The sequence below is a fragment of the Lissotriton helveticus genome, chromosome 1_1 (genome assembly GCF_964261635.1).
Source record: "Lissotriton helveticus chromosome 1_1, aLisHel1.1, whole genome shotgun sequence".
Classification (NCBI taxonomy): domain Eukaryota; kingdom Metazoa; phylum Chordata; class Amphibia; order Caudata; family Salamandridae; genus Lissotriton; species Lissotriton helveticus.
This window is the reverse complement of record NC_136057.1, coordinates 1,684,610,134-1,684,632,666: the sequence shown is the minus strand read 5'-3', so window position 1 is coordinate 1,684,632,666 and position 22,533 is coordinate 1,684,610,134. Positions and strand designations below refer to the sequence as shown.

The window sequence follows — 22,533 nt, the reverse complement described above, 5'->3', positions numbered from 1 at the left end:
GGACGTGATCGGACAGGTCGCCCTGATGCTGCGCCCACTGGAACTTCAGGTCCCACTGCAGAGCCCACATGTGCCATCTGGCATGTTGCACTAGCAGGATGCAGGAGGCCATCAGGCCCAGGAGCCGGAGGGTCATCCTAACTGAAACCCGGGATAGAGGCCGAAAGATCGGACTCACAGCCTGAACATCCCGGACTCGCTGCTTGGGAAGATAAACCCGAAACCGCGTTGAATCCAGAACCGCTCTGATGAAGGGGAACTTCTGAGAGGGACTCAGGTGCAACTTTGGCACATTGATGGAGAACCCCAGCAAGTGTGGGAGGACGGCCGTAGTCTGAAGGTGGGAGCCCGCCTTCAACAACCAGTCGTCATGGTAGGGGAAGACTGACACCCCTGACCTACGCAGGTGAGCTGCGACCACCGCCATCACTTTCGTGAACACCTGAGAGGAGCTGGTAAGGCCGAAGGAGAGCACGGCAAACTGAAAATGCGCCTGTCCTACCGCAGGTAACGCCGGTGGCCCAGCAGGACAGGGATGTGAAAATATGCTTCCTGCAAGTCCAACGCTACCATCCAGTCTCCAGGGTCGAGGGCAGCCAAGACCTGAGCCAGAGTCAACATCTTGAACTTCTCCTTCCGGAGGAAGCGATAGACGTCCCTGAGTTCCATGATGGGGCACAAGCCCCTTTTGTCCTTCTTGAGGACCAGAAAGTGGTGGGAATAACAACCACGCCCTACTTCCGGCCCAGGAAAGGGCTCGATGGCCCCCTAGGCAAAGAGGGCCAAAACTTCCTGTTGGAGAAGCGCAAAGTGGTCCCCCGACATGCGGTGGAACTGAGGTGGCATGGCTGGGCGGGGGGGGGGTAGACGCGAAGGGGAGGGAGTAACCCCTCCGGACGAGTTGCAGCACCCACTTGTCGGAAGTGACAGAACGCCAATGGGTACGGTGATGACGAATCCTGCCACCCACTGGAGTGGTGTGCGCCCTGAAGCTCAAACAATTTCTTTTTTTATTTTATTTAGGGATTCAGAGCGCTTTACACAGGCATCAATTGCAACAAGGCAAAATATTACAATGAGGTAGTATTAAAAACAAAAAAAAACAGTAGAAAGGCAGCATAAATATTACACAATCAAATTACAAAAGTTGCAATGGGCTACAGCAAATCCTGAGAGATTAGGCTAGTGAGGGAGGGAAAGGATGGAAAAGAGGGAGGTAGGGTATAGGAATGGGGAGAGGCTAGGGAGGGGGGTAGGTTAAGGCAATATCATACCACACTATACATGGATAATTAATTGTAATGCAACAGAATTACAATGAGGTACTACTCAAAACCCATCCGGACATTAAAACAACTCCAGTTTTACACGATCAAATTACATGTATTGCATTGGTCCACAACAAGTCCAGAGCGATTAGCCTAGCGTGGGAGAGAAAGGATAGAGAAGAGGGGGAAGGGTATGGGAATTCGAGGTGGACGTCGCGGGCCGAGAGGGGCTGACCCTCACGCCGACCCCGGAGCCATCCCGCGGCCTCCACGTCCACGGGCGCGCTGAGATTGGTTCTGTGCAGGCTTTTGGCTGAACGAACTAGCAGGGGCGCCTCTGCCTTGGCCACAAAAGGAATGAAAGGTAGACATGGCCGGGCGCGTGGTGGAAAGGCCCAAGGACTAGGCTGTAGCTCGAGAGTCCTTAAAACGCTCCAGTGCAGTGTCGGCCTTATCACCAAACAGGTGAGTGCCGTCAAAAGGCATGTCCATGAGAGAGCTCTGGACGTCCAGGGAGAACCCGGTGGACCTCAACCAGGCGTGGCAACGGAGCGCCACGGTCGTGGAGATTGCCCTACGGAGGGAGTTTGCGGTGTCCAAGCCACAACGAATGGCGAACTTAGCCACGTCCTTACCCACAGCCTGAGACAATACAGCCTGGACCTCCTCAGGGCATTGAGGCAACACTTCAGCAATGGCATCCCACACCGCGTGGGAATAGCGGCCCAGAAGGCAGGTGGTGTTCACCGACTGCAGCCCTAAGCTGGCCGAAGGGAACAACCGCTTGCCAAACTGCTCCAATTTCTTAGAGTTCTTAGCCGGCAGAGCCGTGGGAAAGGCACTTTGAGATGTAGAAGCTTGAATGACCAGACTTTCGGGTGTAGGATGAGTGGTCAGAAAGGCAAGGTCACCCGGCGCCGGGTGATAATGCCTGGGGGTCTTCTTATACAAGGGGGTACCGGTGGCGGGCAGTGACCAAGTGCCCAACAAGACTTCGGTAAGGGCACCGGGGCTGGATCCGCCGAAGGAGTCGGCGGACCAGCAGGATCTGGACACAGGACCGTGGGGCCCGAAGGCGCACCGGCGGGAGCCCGAGGCACAAACAGGCGGTCCATGGCAGCAAGGAACTCTTGCATTTGTGCGGGAGTCGCCGACGGTCCCGGTTAATGCGGGTAGGCAGCGGGACTCCCAGGCTTCAAAGGAGCCACAGGGGCAAAGCCCCTGTCCCCCTCCTCCACATCCGGGGACCGACGGGGGGACGTCGGAGAGTGAAAACACTTCTTCACTTCTTTTTCATCCGAAGGTAAAGAGGAATGGTGGTAAACGGTCACGGGAACAACCCCTGGATCTCGAACGGCGTGGGTACGAGTGCCAAACTTCAAACAGCTTCCAGCACCTTTCCTTCAGGGCCTTTGGGCAATAGCCCTACAGTCCAGACAGGACCGGGAGTCATGGTCGTCGTGCCAGGAGCGGGGGCAGAGCGTTCGGAGTAGTCACAGCTAAACTTTGGAACAGTCTTCCACTGGATCTTAGGTTCATTGATTCGGAGCCTGTGTTCCGAAGCAAACTCAAAACTTGGTTGTTCACCATCTCATAGCCTCTCATTTCTTTCTAGCTTGCAATCTGCAGCGCCGGGACACCCCCGACGGGGGTAGCTGCGCGCTTTATAAGCTTCTTAAAAATAAAAAAATAAAATAAAATGGTCGCGCTCCAGGCAGTAGAGACCGTCGTCATGAGGGTCCGCCACCGACATATTGCGACGGCAGGTCCCGCAAGACTTAAAAACCAGGCATTCCTACCAGCACCAGAGAAAAGCAACAGGAGACAAAAGTCTCTAAAAGATAGTCAAAAAATGACTAGGGTACGTGCTCTAACAGGATCTACGCTTACTGGCGAGGAAAAAGAAAGAACTGATGCCGGCGCGCATGGTTGGCGCCTAAGTAGTCTCCGTGATGTCATCTCGGCGCATACGACACCAGCGACGGACGTTGAGCCGCAGGATGCCACCTACTGACAAGCAGGGGTACTGCTAAGCAAAACTTTCCGGATCCAGTCTGACGCCTGGTGATATTCTAAGGTAAGGAATCTATCACTAACGTGTCTCTTTCAGATACTATATTTTGTGACTTGAAAAACGTAGCTGAAGGGAAGCAAGTTGCAAACATCTGAGTCCAACACAAGTTAGCAGGAGCATGCAGAGCATTGGTACAGTGGAGTCTGTTGGGAGACCAGTCACCTTCCATGGGTTATTACCTTGAAACATGACCTCCAGTATGAGATGCGGGCAAGAACAGAAGTTCACCATTGTAAATTCCAGGTTACACAAACTATTCACCCTAGATTTTGCCAGGTAACCAGCAGAAGCTAGGGTGTAATGTAGAGGGAAGACCTTAACCTTTGTAAAGGTTGAGGTGGCACAATATTTATTATGTAATGACAGGATGACACTGGGTGATAAGAGTACCTAAGATATACACACTATAGAACTCATCACCCATTTCCTTTGCCTAATTTCAATACACAAACTGTATTTGGAGGGGGGTGCCTGCTTACTAAATAGAGATATATGCTCACAAGGCCGTTTATATTTTGCCCCACTAGAGCCTTGGCAAAGTGAAAGTTTATATGAATGGTTTACAAAAGCGACTTACTACCCACTTGAATTTTAACACTCGCAATAAAGAAATTAAATTTTTTAAAACGTGATTCTCAAGGACAGATCAATTGCCATTACAGGCTTGGTGACTGGATTGGCTTTCCTTGTACATCAAAACTTTTTTTATAACAGAACTGAAAGACTCAAAAAACATTCTCTCATATCAATGAGGTGCAATTTGCAAGGACAAAGCCTCTCTTCTAGCATGAACTATATATTTGGAGCCTTGAGGCCCAAGTATATAAGCATAAATCAATTGCAGGTGGCATTTTTCATTGCTTAACTTTGCACCTTCCAAGTAAATAGAAGGTAAAGCCCAAATATTGGAAATATTGCAAGAATAAAATCTAGTTCAAAGTTAAAACTATGTGTTACCTTCACCACTGTTGATTACCCATATATCCAGTATATAACAGTAAAAGCACACAATATTTTTGGTTTGCAAAGTAAATTAAAATGGTTGAATACCCGGACCTTTCAATCAAGAGGCAGGCAGCCAGCACTTCCATTTTTTACACTTTTATTTATAACAATATTCTGTGTTATTTAAGTTGTAAAGTAATCCAACAAAACAAAAATATTAAAATGTTTCTTTTAAAATTACCTGCCTCGCATTCCTCCACAAAATAGAAAAAAAGGATTGAGACATGCTATTAAAAAAGCTATCTTCAGTTCTGTTTTTCCCTGAAATGTCTTAATGGAGAAAAAAGCAGAACACTGGCACTTTGACAGAAACAAAGTTAGCTCAGGAGAAAGGTGTGAGGAATACTCTTTAAAAACATTGAGGGAAGCGAAGAGATAATACATTATCTGGTTCATTCGGTCTCCTCCTCACCATAGTGAGACAAGTGCTGCAAATCTTTATTTAAGTGTCCCCACCCCCAAAATTAATTACTTTAAAGTGACTGGCACTTCCTCCCCTCACCCACCACCCCAAATAAAAATAATAAAAGAAAAACAAGCAGAGAGTTAAATGATGCAGTTTAGGATAAGGGTAGATTCCAAATGAGAGGAGTACCTGCTGAGGGTGCTCTGAGTGTAAAGTGGAAAGGCATATTAATATGAAGATTTGCTTGTTGGGTAGGGTATTTAAGGGAGGGTGGTACTGTGGTGGGGATTTTGGAATACCTGTAGGGAAAGCAGTCCTCAAACAAAACATTTTTCAAAGGGAATTGTTACCCTTCTGTTCCTTGTGGATATGCAATTCAGCATAAAGATTCCCACCTTTTCATAAGACACCAGGCAGTAGCCACCAGCCAAGGACATGACATTTTAAGCTTCACCAATGGGCACCGTGAGCACTGTCCTGCTTTGATGGATTCCTTTTCCAAATCCTTCATGTTTGAAAAGTGTACTAAATTAATGACGTAACATTGGAATGGTAGAGACATAAAGAACATACCAGAAAAGCTTCCTGATCCAAAGAAAGACTACCGTGGGAACACCGGAAGCCTCCTGAATATATTACATATATTGTTTCTATAGAAATTCAGAGAGATGGCCATATTTCCTATTTACTACAAAGCATCTGTAATTGTCTGCTATTCCTCCGATGAGTGAGCTGTAAGAGGTTTAGAGAAGAATATCTAGGGTTCTTCATTGCAAAGTGCAGTCTGCAGTGCATTCCACTTCGAGAGTCAGTCTAGTTATGGTCTGCCCCTGGGGCCCTCCTCTATCATACAAGAGAGTCTGTGGGGCACGAAGGGAACAACAACATACAAATCTATTATGTTTGTGATGTATTATGAGGGACCTCAAAGTGACTAGGTGAATGCTACAGTTTTAAAGCAATGAAAGATAAGAAAAAAACTAGAAGCTTAATTCAATAATACTGTAAAATAAAGAGACAAAGTTTTGCTACTACTACGATTTACACTAAGAGTAAACATAACCTTGTGGCAGGTTGGTGGAGGCACAGTATATAGTCACCAATGTGTGTGAAAGAAAGGGGAGGACATAAAAGGGTGTCTTACAAGGTCAATTTTTTCATGTGTGTATTAAAATTGATAAAAATGTGAAAAATATTCATGTCCTACTGCACCAGTGAAACAACTACAGAGAAAAGTAAACAGGTAATTAAGACTGTTGATGAAGTCAGAGTTTGAAAATGCAGAATGTGTGAAAACAGAAGATTTATTGTGATGATTTTCAGATCAACCTTTGTCAAACTAAACATAAAATACAGAACCTTAAAAGTAAAGAGAGGATAATAGAGTTATATCTTCCAAATAATAGGTGTCAGAATAGCCAGGTGAGCTATCATCCTGGAAGAAATCCATCACCTAGACCTTCAACAACTTGGGATGATCAGTAGTACCACAGAAGAATGGTACCAGAATGGCCTTTAGTCTCTTCTGGAAGGATTGAGAGAGAGCAGACACTAGTTCTGTATAGGGAAGTGCATAACAAGAGCTGGCTTACCCGAACATAGAGGAAGCCATAGAGGAGAGACACCTAAGAATTTGCCCAAAGCATCCACTGGCACCACTAAGAGAGTAAGCCTGGACTTCTGCTAGGGCTTGGATAATATTTGCTTCTTCTTGAAAAGAAGGTTAGATCACTCCAGTCATGGACCTCTTTAGGTTAAAGATGACTTCCTATACAGCATGCTGCATTTACCGAGTTCAGTACTGAGTACAGACACACCACAAGTTAACTTGATTCCCAACTCAATAGCAGCTTAGCAACCTTTAATGAGATGACACATTTTGAGCACTGTTACCAAGTCCTGAAACCCTCTGAGGACCGGAGGACTCAACCCTACTTTCTGTATACTCAAAAGGTTGCCATTTTGAATGAGACAAGTTGGTGCAGCAGGGCATCGGTATCTTTGGTGTCACATGGCCCCTAATCTACAGAATTTGAAGTTCCCCAGTTCAGTGAATAATCCAAGGAAGAACCTACAGCTGGCATACAGCCACTCGGAAGTCAAACAATTAAGTCCCAGTATTCCAACATATTTTCTAAAAATAGGCTAACTTTTCTTTAGTTAGCTATATTGAACTTTGATGAAACTGAGCAATTTAGATTTGCTAGCAGGAATTCAAAATAGCACACAACGTGTTTTTCAATTCTTCTGGTTTGGGATAATGAGATTATGGGAATCAGGATGATAGACTCACACCGGATGATTTGCTTGAAGGGAATACATTAAGAGTGACGAGCCTTAAAATAATCAGAGTCTGCAATCAACACGACACTCTCTGGGAGGGATTGGTGAAGAGTTAACACCAGGTCACAGCTATAAAAAATGAATGCTGGTGGCACTCTGGCATAAAGAAAGTGAACAGGATTCTGTTGATTTTAGCAAAAAACAAAAAATAGAAAGGAAAGCTATAATTGATTTAGTGGATATTAGTGGTTTGGGGTCATCTTGGAGAGAAAGTGATAACATTGGGAGTGGGGAAACAATAGTGAGTTAACTAATTTCTCTCAAATAAACTGACAGATTAGTCAAATTTTACTAACCTAAAAAGCCCAAATTCTTTCTACTCTGTTTGAAAGACTGCTGACCCAACAAGTGAATAAACTACTCTAATTTAGTGCAGGGACATCTTGCTCAAAAAGGAGGTCCCAACAACTTCTATGGAATGATTTGTAGAAAATATGCGAAATAAAAATTAAATTAGTAGAGTAATACACAAACAGGAGGGATGGAGAGGGGTTGACAAGTGTAGGGCTAGGTGGGGAGGGGATACACGATAGACAGTAGGGAAAAGAATAACAAAGAGCCCAAACATGCCATCACATTCCTGTCCATGAAAGGACAATATTAAGGCAAATTCACACACTAGGTTTGTGGACCCATTCTGGAGCCCTGAGAAAATGGTAGCCCACACGCACTAGAATGGCCCTGTTTTAAAACATTAGATTAATCATAAACAGAATAACTCTCCTCCTCTAAAGGCTGTCAGATAACGGACTTGAAGCACTCGATGGAGGAAGCTTGGTCTAAAAAATTCATTTAGAATTGATGGTATGCCTACAGAGGCATTAATGCTGCTTGCAGTTGTTGGGAGGAAAGGGTTGTCTCGATCCCAGCAGGCCAGGCAATCTATGGGGTCTGGAATGTTTCAGGGCTCTTGTTCCCCAACCCAACATAACACTGGACTGCAGCCTCACCTCAACAATTTCTGCCACCATGAAAACAGCTCATGATTCTTCTTAAAAACAGAAGGTACAACTTTAACATTTAATATAATAATTTGTTCATTCTTTAAAATGTGCAAAAAACAAAGAAAAGCTTTAAAAGAAATCTGCCATTAGGATTTTCTGAACCGTACCATTAAAACCGCATTACTAAAAATGTTGGTACCGTATAAATGTAATTGTACAGGATCTGCACATTAGGGAAGGGGTTCAGGGCCCACTGTTTGCTATTCGTAGAAGGTAACAACATATAACAGTCAGGCCCCACTCCCTATGAATGCCTCTTTATTCATAATCTCCTTCTCTGAGGCATGTTAATCCCACTCTCCAGGTCTGTACCTTACAGGTGGACCTGAGGGCTAGAGATTTCTGCGCAGGCTATCAAACAGTCTGTGTCATAGGGCCTGCACATGTGCTGTCGCCAGAGGTGAAACCTCACTCACATTGGGCTGCCTCTTAGCTACAAGATCATTTGCCACTTTTTGCTCCAAAGTTGAGAGTAGTGGTTACGCTCCACCTGCCTCTGATTACCTGAGGACCCACAGCCCTGTCCGTCTATGAATGAAGGAATATTTTCTTTATGAAAAAAGACAATATATTACTTTTTACTGCAGCTAACCACACCCTTGCACACAAGTGAGAACCCCCCCAAGAATGGACCCAAATCTAGCTTTCAGACAGGCTGATTTTTTAACTAGCAAAGCCTGGCTGAAACTGGAACGCACTATGACAAAGCAAGAGGAATGCAAGACTCCATTGTAAGCTGAGCGTACAGAGGACGATCATCTCCACAGTGTCAAAAAGGAGTAGCAGATCAGCTCACGCTGTACACAGGGGCAGGCTTAGTGAGAAAGCAAACTCTACAAAAATGTTGGCAATTCTACATTTCTTAAATGTAACGTTAAAAATGTATGCCCCCACAATCCTTTCGAAGTTCCCTGCCCGTTCTCTTGGACTCCGAGAGACCGTCTGCATAAGTTCCAGCAGCACGCAGAGGCAGCGGCAAAAAAGTCAGTATAGAATCCGAAAAAAATATCAAAGAAAATATAATACTGAGATCACATATATAAAAGTTGTCCTTCATTTGTACACTTTGTACAGTGTTCGGTTTGTCTTTTTTTTCAGTTCCATTTCCAGTAAACATCCAGCACCCTGGAGCTTTGCTCTATGCTAAGGGATCCCCTAGGTCATCATCTCCTCTGGAAAGTAGTTCCCGCTTCTCATCTGTGCTCGCCAAAGAGTTCCGGCTGTTCTGGGCTCCCATGTACAGCGTGGCATAGACAGGGTTGGTGAAATTGGTGGGCTGCAGGGAGGTAAGCAGAGGGGAAACAAGAAAAGAGAAAGGGATTAGGACAATGAGTTACAATTTTAACCCTGACTGGTGTAAAACAGGTTGAGATGAACCTGGATCATGTCCATCACAAACTTGTTGGTTGTTATGGAAATTCAAAACACCCTATGGCACCATACAATTTACCTCATGCATTAATCATTAAGTTTTGCCAACCCTATGTGATAGGCCTTTGTTGACCCAGTTATTTATGCTCCTCTCTTGTACTTTGTCACCATCTGTTCACAAGCACCAGATAGTGTTCTATGCTTCCAAGCTACAACCATGCTTCCTTTCTCTCAGTCTCCACTTATACTCCCAATATTACCATGTGCTCGCATTGACACCTTTTGTAGTTAGAGCCGGCCAATATTATGGTATCCCACACTATCTTTAAACCCCCAAAAATGTTACAAGACACAAAAAGACATATGATATCTTTGACTTAAAGAAATACTACCCCTAAGCCAAACAAAACAGGTCTGTGTATCTGAAAGCTAATTACTCCGATAGATAATGATGAGTTGAAACCCAACTGATCCTGTCATACCATCCTGAATATCACACTTTCCATTCGTGTGCTCTCAATTTCCAGCTGGGCTAATTAACCTATTCTAACATCAGTGTCTGTGCTGCTAGTTGAGACAAATATCCTTTACAGTGGCTTGAAAGACTCGCAGCCAACAGAACTTCAGCCCAACTTGTAAAATGTAAAAGGCTAAGTGTGACGCTATTTGGAAAGCAGATCAGATAACTGCATGAGCGACACAAATAATATGTGAGCAAGAATGTATGCGTGATAAGTGTGTATCTATGGTAAGAGTCACAGCATGCAGTGGTACAAACTGGTTCAATGTAGTGTTCCATGAAAAGAACTGCAGCAACACGCATAATCTTCTTTTATGATGGTTTTATTCTTTAATTTGCAAACAAGGGTTACATGTTTACCAAAATAAAAAAGAATCAAGAAGTGAAGTATCGTCTAGCTTATGCGGTATTCATATCCTTGGTTTACAAGGTTCCCTATCTGAATGGAAAAAAACAGCCCTAGGAGGCCATTTTCTCTAGGAGGTTACACATTCGAATAGGTGTTACATGCTTCCTCTAAAGACTCTGTGTCGATTAGCTTGTTATCCAAGTACAAGAAGAATTTGTTGTAAAAATGACATGGATGAAAGGCAGCTCCCTAAATTAGGAAACTTCCCTTCCCACTCCAAATCTTCAGAGAAAATGTCAGGGCTTTCATATAGGAGTGGGGAAGAATATTACAAAGGTAGGTAACATTTAGTCCTGACACTTTAGGACTGGTGGAGTATGCTGAAGTACAACCATGATGAGATTTTGTTTAATCAGAATTCTGTCTAGAAAACATAAGTTATACTTGGGCTGCAGCCTATCTACATTCATGGAAACAAGCAGGTACCTGAAATAATAGAATGTATTTCTAATCAAAAAAGCAGGAATCTCCACACTACACCCGTGCTTGGGATGGCTAAGATTCCCTTTATCAGGATATCTGTGTGGTCTTCCAGGGAGGTATTCTGATTCAATAACCAAACGAATCCACTAGTCTGAAGTAATCGTATCTCACTATCTTGGCATGAATACTAACACCAGACCCCTTATTAGAGTGTCTTGACTATGAGGCCACTAAATTGGTTTTGTTGTGGTTGGTCGAACATAATCTGTAAACTGTTGTTGATGTCCTGGCTCAATTTCTGTCCAAAGGCAGGTGAAAATAGTGCTGCTGAATTCATGGTCAGCTGGAAAAGCCTTGTCTGCAAATTAGTTTTTTTTCACAGAAAATATACTTTATCTATAATGTAGCTGAATATGTGATCTAAGAAAAAACCAATAGTAAATAATGGCCTTTATGCAACATTTTTGAGTAAATATTGTACACATTTCAGTGTAGTTGGCGCCAGCTTCTGTACACGCTATCTGGCAACACCGCAACGCCCACCGCACCCTAGAAGTCACATTGGGCCACGGAGATAATCAGTCTACCTGAAACGTGGGACACATAGGTTAAAGAATTGAGTGGCGTGGTGCTAAGTACACTGAGTGTGCAATACGGTTCCACTACGGCTTGGGACTCACTATACACCTCGATATACTAACATATTCAGCTGAACACTAGAACAACACGAAGGCTATACTACCCTGATATTTGCAGGAACCTGACCACATAAGGGGCAACTTGTCACAGGGGGCAGGCCTCACCTTTTTAAACCCACCACGAACCACAGACGTCTCTTTTGGACATGGAGCCACCACCATCCTTAATCCATCCCCTTTTTTGTTTATGACATCATAGCTGTTGAAACACACCATAAGTCGCAAGCCTCTAACCAAGGTTTCCTCCTATAACTAGCCAGATGTTGGATGAGTAAACCCGCTGTATTACCCGCCGGATACTGTTGTTGTCTGTATACATTACCCTTTAGGTGAGTCAGAAGCCTTTCCACCATAGATGTTGATGCTACGTTTATGTCTCTAATCTAGAGGTTTTTTTTTTACAGTTTTTACAGTTGCCCACAGGAGCATGCCCACCATGTTGCTCACTAAGGTTTTGCACGAACACATGTTCAATATTGTTGAACTCACATGCTAGCAGCACCTGTTCTAGCATGAAACAAGGAATGTACATTACCACCTATTGTTTTTATCCAATACCTGTTGTGATTTGCTCCTTTTCTCCCAATCCAGGTAGAAGCAGCCCAACACAGGTATCACGCGGGAAACACCACTTTTTCTGCATACGTATTAAACTTGAATGTATTCTAAATAATAGATACCAATCATACTGACGTAGACAGTTGATAATTGAGTTATACTTGTAGGTCCTGAAGAATCGCTAGCCACTGCACTAGAGCGAGAAACATGTCTCCCAACTACAGCACACACTAATTTGTGATTCGTAAATTGGAAGCATAATATTACAGCGAGTACCGGTTAGCTTTTGTTTTTAACTAAAGCAGGGGACCTCCAGAATAAAGTCATTCCCGGTACTCCTAGCTTTACTTTAACCCACACATGCACGTCTACGCACTTCTGGCCCCACACCCGCACTTCATCTAAACGGCAATTGGATAAAAAATCTCCACTAAAGAGCCCCTCTTTAAGGTGTCGCCCGCTGGGTATTGCACCGCCGACCCAACGAGGAGCAAGCCCAGATGATGAAGCATGACACCTGAAAGGGTGTGTGAGGGCATTACATCCAACAAAATGGATGCCCAATCGTAGGACTCCACGAGGCCCTACAACATCCTGCACTCTTTTGAGCTTCGTACATTACCCATTCTTAGGAACAGCCCAGCCTTTTCTGTAATTACACATTTCAGTGTGCCATAATAGACTAATCTTCTAGCTAGTCAGCATACATGTGTCCCTTTCAATGTATACAGAGGACCACTGGACTGGTGGTCATCTCTAAATTTGACAGGCGGTAATCTGTCAGGGTAGCAGACAGAGTACCAGCCATCAAACACAACATCAGGCGCTTAGCACACAATGCACCAGTACAATGGTTTCACCTCAGATAGTTTTCCTGTTCAGTGGGTATGTAGTGCAAGTGGATGACAGTATCAAAAACAAGCGGTGTGTGAAAAGGTAATATAATAGAATAGTAAAGACATCTGTGATCATCATTGGCTTCTGGGGAAGAGGGTGGTCCCATGTTAATATACAGAACTACACACTACACATATTGTTATGGAGTAAATACAATTTTTTTGTTCATAGCATAAGTGGAGGCTGCAAGTACACATACAAAAGTCTGTTAACAGGCTTGGATGTCCATGCAACAGTATTTTGTTACTGTGCGGAATGTACAAGTAGCTGCTTTGTAGATGTCTGTTATAGGTATGTTGACTAGAAAGAGGATGGTGGCACCCTATTTGCATGTGGAGGGTGCTGGGGGGGGGGGGGGGCGGGGCACACCTGTTGTGCTTTTGGCCATAGCAAAACAGATATGTAAGAATTTGACATTAAATCTTACAATACCTTCCAGGGAGATGGGGTGCCCCATGTGAGGCTTGATAAAGGTTGCCAAAAATATTATGTACCAAGGAAGGACCTAGAGCTATCGATGTAGTACACGAGTGCCCTTTCAAGATATAGTATGTTTAAGGCCCTTTCTGCTACGAAGTCATAGAGAGGGAAAAAGGTATGGCGGACCATGGTTTGGTTAATGTGATGCTTTGGTACAAACTTGGGACTGGTCCTATGAAACATTCTATCCTTATGAACCCTATTGAAAAGTAATTCTATGGATAAAGCTTGAAAGTTGCTGATGCATCATAGAGCAATGCCTGCTATTTCACAGAAATAATGAGAAAGCACAGGAGCATAGCAGTTCAAAGGATGGACCCATGAGAAGTTTAAGTACTACGTTTAAGTTCCACAAGGGCTGGGGGGCGTTTTGGGAGGCAGAACTCTTTTAAGACCCTCCATGAAAGCTTTAACCACTAAAGAGGTAGAAATGTTGCAAATTTTTCACAAAAGTTGCGATTGCAGCCAAAGTGTAGGCAGTTGGAAGTGTTTGCTATTCCAGATGTCCGGAGATGAAGAGGATAGCACATGATGTCCTGAATGAGCCCTTGAGGAGAACTATATGGCTGGCAATGCAGTAGTGGACAAACGTTTTCTACTCTGCTGCATGTGTAGTGGGGCCTCAACGCCTCACGGAAAACGAACATGCGCTCCTACAGGAGCTGCAGGTACCCAAATTCTAGGTGCTATGTTGCTATGTTGAGAGGTTGAGAGGTTCGATGTCTGGGTGCCTGAGTTGGCCCTTATACTGAGAGAGAAGGTTGAGCCTCAGTGGCAGATAATCATGTGGGATGACTGACATCTCCAGGAGCATGAAGTATCAACAATATCTGGTACAGGTTTTGGCCACTAGGATTAGGGTCATGGATGACGACCTCATTTTTCCTACAACGTACAGAATGAGCGGGAGAGGAGGAAAAGCGTAAGCAAATACCCCTGACCTGTTCATCAAGAATGCATTTTTCAAGGACCTTGGATGTGGGTACCTGGAGGCAAAGATTTAGCATTTTGCATTTACAGTAATAGTGAACAGGTTAGTGGTTGGAGTATCCCACTGACAGAAGTACTTGTGGAGGATCTGGAGGTTCAGCTCGTAGAAATGATGTGTCCTGCTTAAGAGGTCTGCAAAATAGTTGTCTACCAATGGCAAGTGTTCAGCTTAAAGGTGTATGTTAAGAAACATACTTGGACAAGTCACCTGGGGCCAGAACAGACAGCTGAGGAGATGGAGTTATCCCCAGCTGCTGGACATAGTACATGTCCATATGTTGTCCATCTTTGAGAGTGCTGTTTTAACCCAGATGAGCTTGAAGACTACTAAGGGCTTGCCAGATGGCGAGAAACTCCAGTAAGATGATGACACCCCTAGTGCTGGGAGTTCCAGAGCTCTGTCCAGTCATCTGGCTGAGATGGGATCCCCACTCTGTGAGTGAAGCATTAGTGGTAATGATCACCTGAGGCAGAAAGTCAGGACCTGTTTTATGAAAGAAGAGTACACCGAGATTTGGCCATCACCAATACAAAATCTACCCCATCACTCTCCTCTTGTGACCATTGCTTCGCGAGGCATTCTTGGAGTGGGTGTATGTGCAGTCTGGTGCATGGCACAAGAGCGAAGCAAGGACATCCCCCCTAGCAACTTTAATATCTTCCATAAGATGAGGATGCCTGTCTGATAAAGAGCCAGCAGGTTTTGAAATGCTATACCATCTCTTCCTCTCTAACACCGTTATGGATGACCCCTAGAGAAAGTTGAATCTGTTGGGGCAGGAGATGGGATTTGTTTCACTCTGATGGTGAACCCCTGTCTGTGGAGTAAGGACACCGCAATTTTGAATGTGTGCTAGGCATTTTTGTTTGCTGCTGGTCTTGATCAGCCAGTCATCTAGAAAGTGAAAGACATGAATAGCGTTTTTGTACAGATTCTTGGCCACCAGAACCAAAACCTTTGTGAAGACCCTTGGGGAAGTGGTGACTCCAAAGGAGAACACTACCTTGAAATAGTAGTGCCATCCACTTACCAGAAAGCAGAGGAGCTGGATGAATGGCCATTGAACGTAAGCATCTTTTTGGTCGAACACAGAATTTGAGTCACCCCAGTGGAGCAGTGGGATGATGTTCTGGAGGGTGGTCATATGAAAATGTTCTGACTGAATATACTGGTTGAGGGACGTTAGGGTCAAGAATGGGTCTGAGGTAGTCTGAGGGTATTTTTTTGGCAACAGGAAGCAATGGGTCCCTTCCATGGGGTGTCCACACCCCTAGTATGCCACTCCCCATCCAGTGGGAGGGGGGCATAAGCTTCTTCCTTATTGGAAGGGTCTATTTATTTATAAGATGGCGGAGACTGAGATGTGGGTTTCACCTCGCCTCCGCCAACTGAGGGGTGGGGTTGGCAAAAGTGGGCACATCTCCCTTCCGAACTAGATTTTCCCGCTGGTTCTCGCACCCCAAATGGGGGTCAGAACTGGTGGAAGCCAGTTGCTGATAGCAGCATAAGGCTGTGGGTAGCTAACAAAGGTGGCAGGCCTTTGAAGCTCCCTCTTCGGGGACCCTGCCCATCTTGGGGGAGGAGGCTTGACACCTATTCCCAGGATGTGTTTGTTCCAAGACCCAGAGAGCGGAGGGCTGTCTAGCCAGGGGTCCAGAAACCTGCCTGGCGGTGGCAAATGGCTGTGAGCCAGTCAGAAACACACCAGAGTTGGTCGTTTTTCACGGGACATCTCTAAGATGCCCTCTGTGTGCATTTTTCATTAAATCCAACACTAGCATCAGTATGGATTTAATGTGCTGGAAAGTTTGATACCAAACTTCCCAGACATCACAACAGCCATCATGGAGCTATGGAGTGATGGGTGGGGCGGTAAGGAATCTAACACTAATGAATATGCTACTTACCAGTATGCATCTGTTCTTGGCATGTAGGGCTGCTGACATTCATATCTATAGCATAGATCACCGCCTAGTGTTGGGTCCGGATGATTGCACATTGTTGTCCTGGAAGAGTCTTCGAAGTATCACGAGATAGGTGGCTCCTCCCCTGGACTACAGTGCGCATGGGCATCGACTCCATCCCCAGATTGTTTTTAGCCATTGTGGCGAAGATGGAGTGTAACAGTGTGAGCGATGTCCATGCTAAGAGTAAGTGTAAAATCTGCAGCCGCTACAGGCGCCGGGGAGGAGGGTGGGCGATATAAATGTCAGCAGCCCTACATGCCAAGAACAGATGCATACTGGTAAGTAGCATATTCAGTTCGAGGCATGTGGGCTGCTGAATTCATTTCTAGGTGTATAGGTGTGGCAGGGTATACTCAGACATGAGTCCCTTGCTCACTGCTCCATCAGGATTCAAGCAAGCCGGGCCGACGAGGCTGAAATGCCAGAAACCGGTCCCCGGTAGCTAGTCTCCTTTCTGGTGAAGAATTGGCTTGGTAGTTTGGTCTGCCCTGTTCCCAAGATGCACTGGGCCAGGGACAGACTAATTTGCATATAGCCAGGTTCTGAGCTGGGATGGGGCAGTGAGCTAAATAACGGTGATGGATCAAGCCCTGATCTTTGGACTGGGTAAGAGTGGTCTGCTTAATTCAGACACTCTGTTCATCACCACCCCCTTTTCTGAATCGTTTTTGGCCACTATAGGTGTGGCAGGGTATACTCAGACATGAGTCCCTTGCTCACTGCTCCATCAGGATTCAAGCAAGCCGGGCCGACGAGGCTGAAATGCCAGAAACCGGTCCCCGGTAGCTTGTCTCCTTTCTGGTGAAGAATTGGCTTGGTAGTTTGGTCTGCCCTGTTCCCATGATGCACTGGGCCAGGGACAGACTAATTTGCATATAGCCAGGTTCTGAGCTGGGATGGGGCAGTGAGCTAAATAACGGTGATGGATCAAGCCCTGATCTTTGGACTGGGTAAGAGTGGTCTGCTTAATTCAGACACTCTGTTCATCACCACCCCCTTTTCTGAATCGTTTTTGGCCACTATAGGTGTGGCAGGGTATACTCAGACATGAGTCCCTTGCTCACTGCTCCATCAGGATTCAAGCAAGCCGGGCCGACGAGGCTGAAATGCCAGAAACCGGTCCCCGGTAGCTTGTCTCCTTTCTGGTGAAGAATTGGCTTGGTAGTTTGGTCTGCCCTGTTCCCATGATGCACTGGGCCAGGGACAGACTAATTTGCATATAGCCAGGTTCTGAGCTGGGATGGGGCAGTGAGCTAAATAACGGTGATGGATCACCCTGATCTTTGGACTGGGTAAGAGTGGTCTGCTTAATTCAGACACTCTGTTCATCACCACCCCCTTTTCTGAATCGTTTTTGGCCACTATAGGTGTGGCAGGGTATACTCAGACATGAGTCCCTTGCTCACTGCTACATCAGGATTCAAGCAAGCCGGGCCGACGAGGCTGAAATGCCAGAAACCGGTCCCCGGTAGCTTGTCTCCTTTCTGGTGAAGAATTGGCTTGGTAGTTTGGTCTGCCCTGTTCCCATGATGCACTGGGCCAGGGACAGACTAATTTGCATATAGCCAGGTTCTGAGCTGGGATGGGGCAGTAAGCTAAATAACGGTGATGGATCAAGCCCTGATCTTTGGACTGGGTAAGAGTGGTCTGCTTAATTCAGACACTCTGTTCATCACCACCCCCTTTTCTGAATCGTTTTTGGCCACTATAGGTGTGGCAGGGTATACTCAGACATGAGTCCCTTGCTCACTGCTCCATCAGGATTCAAGCAAGCCGGGCCGACGAGGCTGAAATGCCAGAAACCGGTCCCCGGTAGCTTGTCTCCTTTCTGGTGAAGAATTGGCTTGGTAGTTTGGTCTGCCCTGTTCCCATGATGCACTGGGCCAGGGACAGACTAATTTGCATATAGCCAGGTTCTGAGCTGGGATGGGGCAGTGAGCTAAATAACGGTGATGGATCAAGCCCTGATCTTTGGACTGGGTAAGAGTGGTCTGCTTAATTCAGACACTCTGTTCATCACCACCCCCTTTTCTGAATCGAATTCATATCTGTAGCATAGAATATATAGCAGTCCCTCCGCCTGTGCCAGCTGCAGATGTTTGAAAAAGTGTTTTTAGAACAGCCTGCCCTACAGCTGCTTGGAGTGCACATCTACACAGTAGTGTTTGGTAAATGTGTGTGGGGTAGACCATGTGGCTGCTCTACAAATGTCTTCTAAAGGGATATTTCCAAGGAAAGCCATGGAGGCCCCCAACTTGCAGGTGGAGTGGGCTCTTGGGGGGATCGTTAAAGTGCGCTTAGCCTTTTGATAGCAAATTTGAATACACTTAACGATCCACCTGGCTATACCTGCCTTGGAAATGGGGTTGCCCTTGTGTTGTGCGGAAAAGGCAACAAAGAGTTGTTTTGTCTTCCTAAAATCTTTGGTCCTATCAATGTAGTACATCAAAGCCCTTTTGACGTCAAGAGTGTGGAGCATTCTTTCTGCCACTGTCTCAGGATTTTGGAAGAACACAGGCAGTTCAATAGTTTGATTGACATGGAACTGTGAAACCACCTTTGGAAGAAATTTAGGGTTAGTGCGCAGCACCACCCGGTTGGAGTGAATTTGTATGAATGGCTCCTGTACAGTGAGCGCCTGGAGCTCACTAACACGTCGCAGTGACGTAATGGCTATCAGGAAAGCCACTTTCCATGTTAAGAACTGAATTTCGCAAGAATGCAGAGGCTCAAAAGGTGGACCCATCAGTCGGGTGAGGACCACATTAAGATTCCATTCAGGAGCAGGTGGTGTCCTGGGAGGAATGACTCGTTTGAGCCCCTCAAGAAAAGCTTTAATGGCAGGCACTCTGAAAAGGGAGAGATGCAGCCTGTTTTGGAGATAAGCCGCTATGGCGGATAAATGTATTCGAATGGAAGCATAGGCTAGATTGCATTTGTAAAGATGTAAGAGATAACAAATGATGTTGTGCGTGGACGCGTCAAGCGGGTCAATGTTGTGGTCTACGCAATAAATGACAAACCGCTTCCATTTTGCTGCGTAGCATGCTCTGGTGGTGGGCTTTCTTGCTTCCCGTATGATATCCATGCAGTCAGGAGGCAAGTTGAGGTAGCCAAACTCTAAGACTTCAGGAGCCAGATCGCCAGGTTGAGCTGTTGCGGATCTGGGTGTTGAATGTCGCCATGGCTCTGCGTCAAAAGTCTGGGTGTGAGGTGCAGCCTTGGATGCGGTACCACGGAAAGGTCTAGAAACGTGGTGTACCATGGTTGGCGGGCCCACGTTGGAGCAACCAGGATGAGTGTCATCGAGTGTTGCTTTAGCTTTCGTGCCACCAGCGGTATTAGAGGTGCTGGGGGAAAAGCGTACGCAAATTTGCCTGACCAGTTCATCCATATCGCATTGCCCTGCGACTGTGGGTGCGAGAACCTGGCGGCAAAGCTTTGGCATTTGGCGTTTTCCCTTGTGGCGAACAGGTCTATCTCTGGATGACCCCACTGCTGGAAGTACGGGTGGAGTATCTCCCACTCGTGCATTTGGTGGCTGTACCTGCTGAGCAGATCCGCCATCTGATTGTCTTTGCCTGGGAGGTATTCCGCCATGAGGAAGATATTCCTCTGAATGGCCCACTTCCACATGCTCTGAGCTAGATGAGACAACTGTGGAGAGTGTGTACCTCCTTGCTTCTGAATGTAGTACATGGCTGTCATGTTGTCCGTCTGGATCAACACGACTTTGTTGCACAGATGTACTTTGAAAGCCTTCATTGCCATGAAGATTGCCATCAGCTCTAGGTAGTTGATGTGCATCTTCCTTTGCTGCGTTGTCCATAGCCCCTGCACTGTGTAGTGGAGCACATGAGCTCCCCAACCCTGGAGAGAAGCGTCCGTTGTCAGGATGATTTGTGGGACAGGCTCCTGGAACGGTCGGCCCTTGCAAAGGTTGTGTGGATTCCACCAATGCAGAGTTGTATGCACGACCGGTCACCAACACTAGGTCTTTTAACTGTCCGTGAGCCTGATTCCACTGACGTGCCAAGCACTCTTGGAGCGGACGCATATGTAGTCTCGCGTGCGGGACTATGAAAATGCAGGAGGCCATCATGCCTATCAACTGCATGAACACTCGTGCCGGACGCGAGTGTTGCGGTCTGAATTTCTGGATTAGCAATTGAATGCTGTTGATCCTCACAGAATTTGGCTGCGCTGTGGCCGCCAGAGTATCTATGGTCGCGCCCAGATACTGCTGCACATGGGCTGGCTGAAGGTGTGACTTTGGATAATTTAGTGAGAATCTCAGATCGTGAAGAAGGTGAATGGTGTGGGACATGTTGGCAGCGCACTGCTGGGCCGACTTTGCTTGGACAAGCCAGTCGTCCAGATAAGGGTAGACGTGAACGTTTTGTCTCTGAGGTGCGCAGCCACTGTTGCCAGGCACTTCGTGAACACCCTGGGCGCTGTGGTCACTCCGAAAGGGAGGACTTTGAATTGGTAATGCTGATTCTGAATGGTGAATCTGAGGTATTTTCTGTGTGACGGATGTAGTGGAATGTGAAAATATGCATCTTTAGATCTAATGTTGCGAGGAAGTCCCCTTGATTGAGAAACGGAAGAACCTGCTGCAGCGTGAGCATATGAAAGTGTTCCGAGAGAATGTATTGGTTTAGGGGCCTGAGGTCCAGTATGGGTCGGAGGGACCCGTCTTTTTTCGGGATTAAGAAGTACAGGGAGTACACTCCCGTGCCTCTTTGTTCCACTGGTACGAGCTCGATTGCCCCTTTTTGCAGCATGACGAGTACCTCTTACTGCAATAAGTGCAAATGCTCTTTGGACATAGGACGGTGTTTTGGGGGTATGTTGGGTGGAGTGGATGTTAACTCCAGACAATAACCGTACTGGATAAGCTTTCTGACCCACCTGTCCGTGGTGATGGATTTCCAGACTGGCAGGAACTGTTGGAGTCTCCCCCCGACCGGTGTTGTATGGTCGGGGGCAGTGACAAGGCGTCACTGTTTGTTGGCTGCCGAGGATCGGGAGTTGTTGTTTCCACGACCTCTGCCCTTGGCGCTGTTTCCGCGATAGCCACCTCTACTTTGTTTGTTGTATGAGGTTTGTGCACCACTTTTTGTGTACTGCGTTTGCTGGGACATCTGGCCTCTGGAAACACCTCTATTGCTTGAGCGACGAAAAGTACTACCCCTGAAATGCTGGGACTGGAGAGCCCCCATAGACTTTGCAGTCTCGGTGTCTTTTTTGATCTTTTCCAGAGTGGTGTCCACCTCAGGTCCAAATAAGTGATCAGGGTTTACTGGCTGATTTAGGATGGTGGTTTTATTTCCGGCTTGAACCCGGAGATTCTAAGCCAGGCTTGACGCCGCAACATCACACTTGTGTTAATGGCCCTGGCCGCGGTATCTGCTGCGTCCAGTGCACATTTAATAGAAGCATTTGAGATGAGTTTCCCTTCTTGAATGAGCATCTCCGCTGCCTCCTTATATTCATCTGGCAAGTGTTGTAACAGGGTTTCAAGTGTATCATAATGTGCCCTGTCATATCTAGCCAAGAGTGCCTGCGTGTTAGAAATGCGCCAGATATTGGCCGCTTGGGCCGCCACCGTCTTGCCCGATGCTTCTAGCACCTTAGATTCCTTGTCAGGGGGAGGAGCATCACCAGTAGTCTGTGAATTTGCCCTCTTCCGGGCATTAGAAACAACCAGAGAGTCCAACGGCAACTGGCCCTTGATGTAGGTAGGGTCGCAAGGCGCCGGATTGTACTTTTTTTCAATTCTGGGGTTTATAACCCTGGCACGTGTGGGTTCTTTAAAAATGTCTGCAGCATGTTTTAAGACACCCTTCAACATAGGCAGAGTTTTTACGTTTTTTTCAGAGGTGGAAAAGGTGTCAAACAGAAAGTCCACTTCAATAGGGTCAGCATGGAGCTGGACGTCATGATTCTTGGCTGCCCTCTCAATAAGCGCTTTAAATGCCGCAGAATCCTCAGTAGGGTAGGTTTTGACAGCATACACTTGAGTGTCTGGGGCAGTTTGTGGATCCCCTGGGTCTGCAGCATCTGCCCATGTGTCATGCTGATCTTCAGAATCAGTGTCGGCAGGGTAGTTGTAT

At 46.2% G+C, this 22,533-nt stretch overlaps 1 protein-coding gene across 1 annotated transcript in view; it reads right to left on the bottom strand.

Moving 5' to 3' along the window:
• Window positions 1-4,427: 4,427 nt before the first annotated feature.
• LRP1 (LDL receptor related protein 1) overlaps window positions 4,428-22,533 on the bottom strand; it is a 1,472,234-nt gene continuing 1,454,128 nt past the window's right edge. Inside the window, 1 exon segment of the mRNA XM_078688974.1 lies at window positions 4,428-9,376. Coding sequence (XP_078545100.1) covers window positions 9,239-9,376 — 138 coding nt within the window. The 3' untranslated portion in view covers window positions 4,428-9,238.